General features: G+C 66.2%; 2 protein-coding genes across 10 annotated transcripts in view; both read right to left on the bottom strand.

Annotated features, from left to right (window-relative positions):
- Positions 1-1,449: 1,449 nt before the first annotated feature.
- On the bottom strand, positions 1,450-4,619 carry NUDT16L1 (nudix hydrolase 16 like 1). Of its 3 annotated transcripts, XM_075059405.1 has the most exons (4): positions 4,339-4,619; positions 3,694-3,769; positions 3,509-3,615; positions 1,450-2,513 (listed from the first exon to the last, which is right to left on the bottom strand). In XM_075059405.1, the coding sequence occupies exons 1-4, from the start codon at positions 4,564-4,566 to the stop codon at positions 2,040-2,042; spliced, it is 885 nt and encodes a 294-aa protein (XP_074915506.1). In that variant the 5' UTR covers positions 4,567-4,619; the 3' UTR covers positions 1,450-2,039. The 3 variants fall into 3 exon arrangements, with proteins under 3 accessions (XP_074915506.1, XP_074915505.1, XP_074915507.1); XM_075059404.1 differs by having other exon boundaries at positions 3,509-3,769; positions 4,339-4,618; XM_075059406.1 differs by lacking the exons at positions 3,509-3,615; positions 3,694-3,769 and having other exon boundaries at positions 4,339-4,618.
- A 659-nt stretch (positions 4,620-5,278) lies between these two features.
- MGRN1 (mahogunin ring finger 1) overlaps positions 5,279-7,717 on the bottom strand; it is a 56,913-nt gene continuing 54,474 nt past the window's right edge. For 2 of the 7 annotated variants that reach the window (XM_075059303.1, XM_075059309.1), the window contains 2 exons: positions 7,118-7,225; positions 5,279-5,807 (listed from right to left, as the gene is read on the bottom strand). In XM_075059303.1, coding sequence (XP_074915404.1) covers positions 5,695-5,807; positions 7,118-7,225 — 221 coding nt within the window. In that variant the 3' untranslated portion in view covers positions 5,279-5,694. Of the gene's footprint in view, positions 5,808-6,432; positions 6,555-7,117; positions 7,226-7,717 lie in introns of all 7 variants that reach the window. The other 5 variants (XM_075059304.1, XM_075059306.1, XM_075059307.1 and 2 more) reach the window with 5 other exon arrangements.

Here is a 7,717-nt window from a genome sequence, read left to right as displayed (position 1 = left end):
CAGGTTCCGGCTGCCACCACCTCACCGAGGTGGCTTGGCTGCCTCCAGCCTGGCCTTGCTGCCTCAGCAGGTGCCCTGGCTGTGCTCCCCTGCCTGGCCTTGGTGCCAAGCAGCTCACCTGCCGAGGCCCTGGCGGGGCGGCTTTGGCTGGCCCCCACTGGCAGGGGAGGCAGCAGCAGGGGCTACTGTGACCCCTCCTAGCCACAGCACTATCCCAGGGGAGACCTGAAGCACCCTTCCAGCCTCACTTGTGTTACCACTTTTTGGTCTTGGGGGTTTTTGGGTTTTGTTTTTTGGTTTGGGGTTTTTTTTTTTGCTTATCCACTTTTTACTTAAACATGTCTATTGGTTTATATGAGTTTCTTTAGCAACTCAAGCCCCTGGTTTTCCTCAGCACTTGCTTTCTCTGGACCAGAATGAATCTCTCTCTCTTTCCCCAATTGCTTGGGACTGATGTTTCTTCACTTTGTATCCTGCCCGTTACGCAACCCAACTCCACTGCTGCAGCACTTGAGCACATCCCAAGGGGAGCTGTGACTGGTCTGTGTGTCCTTCTGCCACCCTGTCCTCTGAGGCGTGAGCCACCTCCCCACCTCACAGCCCATTATTTATTGAAGAGCATTGTGCTGCCACCATCAGTCTCTCTCTAAACGTCTTCAATTAAACCAGACCTCTTCTCCCGAGTCGTTTGTCACTCTGTGCAGGAGCCTGCCTCTAATCGGCTGCTTGAGCACCTTCACCTGACCTTGTGCTCTGCCACGATGCAGGGTGACCACAGGCCCTCTTCACCAGGGCGGGGGGTGGCTCCTGCTGGCAAGGGATGGATCCTCAGGCCAGGGATCAGTTTGGGATAGGCAGAGGTGGGGGGACAGGGCAGGGCTGGAGGCTGGAGCAGGGGGAGCAGCTCCTCTGCCACAGAGCCTGCCCTGTTGCAAGGGGGCTGCTGGATGGGTGGAGGATTTTACTAAGTAAGGCTCAGCTGAAATGCCTCCCCAAGCAGAGACCAGGGCCATGCACAGCAGTGGCTGTGCAGGCTCAGTGCAGCTGGGCTCCTCGCTGGCTGCTCCAGCTGCATTACAGCCAGGACAAACACCCCATGCACAGCCAGTACCTGGGAGGAGCTCTGGCACCTGCAGCAGTGCAGACAGCTTCTCCAGCCCCTGCCTGAAGCCCAACAACAGCTTGCAGCAGTGCAGCACCCTGCCAGCCCCCTCAGCCCCAGGTTCCCCCAGCTGAGAGGGGCTGCCATCGGCAGCTCTAGGCTCTGCCCTTCCCCTTCACCTCCAGCTTCTCGCCCTGGCACAGTCCAGCAAGGAACAGGGCAGGAGACAAAGCCCTGAGGCAGAGGGAACCGAGAGGTGCTGCGTGACCCCAGCCCCTGTGCCCCCAAAGCTCTGGGTCGTCGCAGGGTCTGCACCAGCGGTCAAGAACAATCCCGACTGCGAAGCGTTCAGCAAAGCCATTTATTCCGCTTTCCTGCTCCCACAGATCTCCAGGTAGAAACCCACATGAGCACTCCCCCACGCCCCAGAGGGAATTCACGGTGCACGCCACCCTGCCGCACCAGCACCCTGAGCGGGAGCCCGGCCACACCGCTGCCGGCAGAGGGGAGCCATTCCACCGACACTGGCAGAGGTGCTTGACCAGCAGCCCCGTCCCTCAGCTGTGTCCACTGCCCACACAGCTGCATCCAAGTCAACACAGGGCATCTAAAAAATAAGACGTTTTCTTCCTTAAAAATGAAATGGGGACCTGACAGCAGCAGTGCGTCCCTGAAATCAAAGCATAATTCTAAGGCTTCGGCACCCTCACGTAAGCACATGAACTCTCTGCAGGGCACTGTGCAGGTTGATCTGGGAAGCTCGCTAGAGTTTAATGGCCATAAAAATACATAGCTTTCCCCTGCTTCAGACAAACCCAAACCCTCCCGGCTGGGCAGTGGAATCACGTGGGCAGCAACTGCAGCCAGCGACGGGTTGGAAAGTTAGAAGAAAGTCTCTAGTCTCACCCACTTTTAATCAAGTGCAAACATGGCAGCGTCACTCCATCGGCTCAGCCACCGGCTGCTCCACCACAGCGTCGGCCCCCAGCCCCGCCGGCTGCTCCACCACCTCGGCTGCTGGCACAGCCGCCAGCTGCTCCACTATGGCCCCGCTCTCCAGCCCAGCCACCGGCTGCTCTGCTGCCTCGACCGCTGCCTGCACAGCTGCCTGGTTGTCTGCCCTATCTGCCAATTCGTTGCCTGTTTTAGCGGGCACCGCCAGCTCATTCGCTGGCTTAGCGGCAGGCAGGTTTCCTGTCACCCCTGCTGCCTGGTCGATGGCCGGCTTCTTCGGCTTCTGCGTGGCAGCCACAGCCTCGGCCAGCTTCTCCTCCGGCACCATGTTCAAGATCTTCAGGGCAAAGAGCAGCTGGAATTTGGCGGTTCCAACGAAGGAGTTGCCCAGGAAGTTGGGCAGCCCACCCATGCGGTCCTTCTGGGTGTAGAGGGGGACGCGGACCATGCCCATCACCTGCAACAGCACGGAATGCAGCTCAGCAGGGGCCACAGCAGCACCAGCCCCCCCCCCCCCACCTCTTTCTGCCCCCACACCCTCACCCCAGCACCCCGCCAGCCCACGGCCCAGGCCCACCCTGCCCCGGCTGCCAGATCCTGCCCCTCCCTCCCACACCGACCCCTGCCCTCACCTGCCTGCCCTTGCCTGCCTGCCCTCAGCCCGGCTGAAGCCCCTGCACTGCCCCTCCCTGAGCCCCACCAGGCCCCTGCTCTCCCTGCCCAGCCCCTTGTGCCCAGCCCTGGCTCCGTTCCCCCTCCTGCCCCTTTGGGGGGGATCCCGCTGCCCCAGGCCGCTACGGGGAGCCCCGCTTCCCCCTCCACACCCTGCCCTGCCTGGGGACGCCACGGCTTACCCACGCGTCCCCCTCAACCGCGCCACAACCCAGGGCCAACTGCCTCCGTTCACGCAGCTGCCGAAACCTGCCGAGCGCCTCGCGGGCGCACTGGGAGACTCTAGCTCTCGCGCTCTAACCCGGGGCGTCAGCCGGACCCAGCTACCCGGGAGGAAGGCTGCCTCCCGCACTGCCTCCATGCGAGCCTGGGAGAACTCGGGTTGGAGCAACACATCACCGCGCCGAGGGTCGCGATTCCGGTCCAGGTTACTCAGCCCAGGTCGGGGGCAGATGCCCACCGGATGCGAGACGGACCTCACCCGCGTCCTGAGGCTGAGCGGGTAAATAGGGCTCTTCCCTACACGGGCGGTCGCCGGGAAAGGCCGGAGCTCGAGCTCGCTACGCTCCGCAGCCCGAGACACAACCCCAGCCGACAGCCAGACCTCCTAACGCCGGCGCTACGCGGCGGTGCGCGGCACTCGCCGTCGGTAGCTCTACATGCGGTGCATTCCCCCGCTGGGCTGCGAGAGACGGCAGCCCAGCAGACCTAGGAGGGAAGCTTCGTCTTCCCTGGGGCTAACGCTCAGAGCTCTACACGCCCCCTCCCTGGATGTCCCACCTCCAGCCCGTGGTCTCGGGAATGCACCGCGCTGATCTCGATGGTATGCAGCTCCTCCAGGGTCAGCTGCCTGGCGTAGAAGTGTGCCACCACGCGATGTGGCCCCTCTGTCAGGTGCGAGCACAGATAGTCAGCTTCCGTCAGGCGCACACAGCCCAAACCCAAGCCCAGCACCCGATTCAGACCGTCCTCCAGGGACCAGTAACGGCGATCCACGAACCCCCCGGGAAAGCCCAGCAGTCCGTCAAATCGCATCTGCATCTGCAATAGAGGCGCATGGTGTTAATGGGGCACAGCGGAGCCCCCGGGGGGGGGCGGGAGGGGGACGCGGGCGCCCCGGCCCGGCGCCACGGAGGCCTCTCCGCGGAGGCGGAGGGGCGCGGGGAAGCCTCCCGGCCGCTCCGGCGCGGCCCTACCAGCTCCAGCGCATCCAGGACCGTTCACCGACACCGTCTCCGAGAGCTCGCCGCGGCCCCGGGGCCGGGGAGCCGAGGCGGGTCCGCCCCGGCCGCACAGCCCGGGGGGTCCCGGGGGAGGGGGGGGTGGTGGGGGTGGTTTCCTCCCCCGGGCTCGGGCCCGCCGCCGCCTCGGCCAAGCCTGACGCTACCGCCCTGCACAGGAACTACCGGACAGCCAGAGCCGCCGCGCCGCCCGGCCGGGCCCGCCCGCCTTGCCCTCAGCCCGCCTCCCCCCCCCCCCCCCCGCCCGCCCCGGAGCCCGCGGCCCGCCCCAGCCCGGCCCGGCCCGCCCCAGCCCGAGGGCCCGCCCGCCCCCCTCCCCGCTGCTCCCGGCCCCGCCGCCCCCGTCCCCCCGCCCGCCCCCTCCCTCACCAGCACGGCGTAGCGCAGCGGGATGCGGCCGAAGAGCATGCCCGGGTTGGGCGCGTACAGCATGGCGTGGCAGGAGTGGCTCCAGCCCGGGCCCAGCCGCATCGCCTCGTACCGCGTCAGCGGCTTCAGCTCGGGCACGCCCGGCACCCCCAGCGTCGGCAGCGGCGGCAGGGCCCCCGCGCCCGCCGGCAGCGTCCCCATGGCCGCCATCGCCCCCATGGCCGCCATCGCCTCGCCGCCCGCTCCGGGAGCCCGCTGCGCGCAAGCGCGGCGGCGACGGCGACGAGAGGGCGGGAGCGGCGGCCGCGAGAGCCAGTGGCGGCGCGCCGCCCGCCAGCGGGCCAATGGGCGCTCGGCCGCGCCCCCCAACCCCCGCGCCCGCCCTCGGCGGGGCGGCCAATCGCGGCGAGCGGCCAATGGCAGCGGACGCTGCCGCCCGCGTCGCTCGCCATATTAGGCAACGGCGCGCCCGCGTCCAATGAGATCAAAGCTGAGGGGATGGGCGCGCCGAAGAGCACGCCGGGAGGGAGGCGGGCGAGGGCAGGGGGACCGCCCCTTCTGGCACGTCCGCCACGCCCACAGCTCCCCGGCCCCGCCCCTCGGCTCCCCGGCCCCGCCCCCCCGCAGGCAGCCTGGCGCAGCCCCCACGGGCGACGCAGAGGGGAGACGGGTCCCCGCTCCCCACGAAGCACGGACTCGCGGGGCTGCTCCACGGGTTTATTACTACAAACATAAAGGGGGAGGGGAATAAGGGATGGGGGGGGGGGGGGCTCGCCCCGCGCCCCGCCGCAGAAGCAGAACAAGGCACACGGCGTGGGCAGCGCCGGGCTCTGCGGGGAGGCGGGGGGGGGGGGAAGGCCGTGGGGGTCAGCCCCGTCCCACCCCGAACGGGGTGGGACGGGGCTGACCCCCACGGCCTTCCCCCCCCCCCCGCCTCCCCTTCGTGGAGCCCTGCGCCCCGGCAAGGCTCACCCCAGCACCCAGAGGCGCTGCTGGCACAGGCGGGGGGTGGGGGGCCGCAGCTATGTACAGGGGCAGTGACAGCAAAGGGCTGTGCTCGGTGTGTACAAAATATACAACGGTAGTGTCCTTCATCCGCCGATTTTAACCCCGAACCCCCCCCACGCCCGGCTCCCACCCCCCACGTGAAAACACGACGCCAGCCCCTACCCACCGCCGCCAGGAAACATGCACGTCTTTAAAAAAAGCCGGGCTGTGCCGAAATCGCGCCGGTGCGACACGCCGCATTACATCCCCGGAGCGGTGAGCATGGGCCAGTCCTGCTGGGGAGGTGGGGAAGAGGCTGTGCGTGGGTTCTGGGGTCCGGTGGCGTGGGCAGGGAGGTCCGGCCCCCGCTCACGAGAGGCTCTGCTCGTCCTCCAGGTGAAGACGTGTCTGCTCGAAGAGAAGGGGCTGCGTGGGGCTGCCGGTGCCGCGGCCAGGGAGCGTCTTGGTGAAGTCGGATGAGCCTGAGTGAGGAGAAGGTAGGTTCAGCCCCAAGAGTGCCAGCTCTGGGGTCAGACCCAGAGCCCAGGCAGGGTGCTCGGCCCTGCGGAGAGGGCAGCGTGGGCCAAGGAGACCATCACCCTTGCCACCCCCTCCTACCCTGGACTGACCGCAGGGGACGGAGCTGGAGCCCACGAGCTCCATCCCCTCTGCCCCTGCTAAGATGCAGGCTCAGCAAGCGCCAGGAGTGGGACACAGGACACTAAGGGGACACATGCTCTGCCACCAGCCTGGGAGAAGCCAGCAGGAGCCTGGATGTTCATGGTGCCCATGAGGCAAGAGAGCCCTCACCCAGGAGCCCAGCAGAAGCTGGTGGGGAGGGCCGGGGTTTCTGCTGCCCTGCCTGGGGTCCTGGCACTGGGGGAGAGCAGGGCACCCCTGTGGGGTGCAGGGATGGTGGTGCCCGGAATGGGAACAGAGCCAGGACAAGGGCCAGCAGTGCCGGCTGGTTGGTTTGCTGCCCCCTCCCTCCCTGCCCCAATGGCCAGGATCAGTCCCACCCCTGCTCTCGCCTGGCTGCCAGCCTTCCCAGGAGGGGTCCTGCTGCCCCACACAACAGTGATGCGTAAGAAGAACAAGACGACGTACCAGCTTACTCCTCTATACCAATAGAGCAGGAATCAGGACCCAGTGCTGCCCAAGACAGGAGGGAGGAAGGCAGACAGAGAGGGAAGGAGACATTAGAGAGGTACTCAGAACAGACTGCGACTCTACGGAAGAAAACAGGCTGCAATGACAACAGTCGGGGGTCAGGACAGCGCAGCGTCCCATGGCCACACTTGCCAGCAAAGCATGGCACCCCACGGCCCTCCCCACCGTGACACCGCCCCACAGCAGAGGGGTGCCCACTGCCCCCCACATCGGCCCAGATGGTTCCCCTCCCTTGGCCAAAAGCAGGAGCGCGGTGTGGGGGCAGGCATGTGAGGCCACTGTCACATAAACTGTTCCATCGAGCAGCTGCAGCCCAGAGAGGAGAAAGGAGGGGAAGGACAGAGACAAAAGGGTGAGGGAGGAGGAGAGAGAAGGTGGGGGCAAGTTACCTCTGTGTTAGCCCCCCTCGCCCACAGCTCACTCTGCCCACGGGGAGGTAGCGGGAGCCCGTGCTCCAGGCAGGTGCGTTCCTGTCCCATCCCAAGGCTGCAGCAAGCCACCCAGGCTGGGGAGGCTGCCCACGGTCAGGCACATGGTCCACAACCCTCCCAGGCCCCCAAACCGGAGCCGCGAGTGCAGCAGGTCAGCAGTGCGCCTCTGACCCCAACGGCGCGGCCATTACCTGGCAGGTAGACGTCTACCGGAGGGTCGCTCTCCGACTGCGTCAGGCTCCTGTGCTCGCCGCAGCTGCTGTCCTGCAGGACGTCTTCAACGGAGGGTGGGCGGCTACCTAGAACCAGCCGAGAGCACAGAGCCCCTCAGTCCCCAGACCAGCTCTGCAGGGGCACGTGGCCAGGAGGACAGGTTGAGGTCTTCCAGGTGAGGAAGCTCCCCAGGCTCCCCCAGCCCCCCAGAGGTCTCAGGAGAGCCAGTAAGACTGGCCCAGGTCACAGTGCCAAAGGGTCAGCTCTGTTCACATGCAGGCTCATGCCCCAAAACGCACCCAGCACCCCCCTCCCACCCCATCTTCATGCCCTCTGGATGCTGAGCGAGCTCCAGAGACCCATCCGAAAGACATGGGGCACATCCTGCATGCCCAGTACTGCAGCCATGGTCTCACCAGGACCACACTGGTGCACGCAACCATCTCCCCCCCTCAGCCGTGCAAGGAGACAGCCCATGGCGTGGACAGCTCTACTTGTGTAGAGCTTACAGCAAGAAGAGATGCTTGGCAAATACACCAGGCAGATCTACTGATTTTGTTCCCTCACTTCCCAGGAGA

The sequence above is a fragment of the Buteo buteo genome, chromosome 29, assembly GCF_964188355.1.
Source record: "Buteo buteo chromosome 29, bButBut1.hap1.1, whole genome shotgun sequence".
Taxonomy (NCBI): Eukaryota; Metazoa; Chordata; class Aves; order Accipitriformes; family Accipitridae; genus Buteo; species Buteo buteo.
Note: the sequence above shows the minus strand (reverse complement) of the source record. Positions and strands in the feature narration are given on the sequence as shown.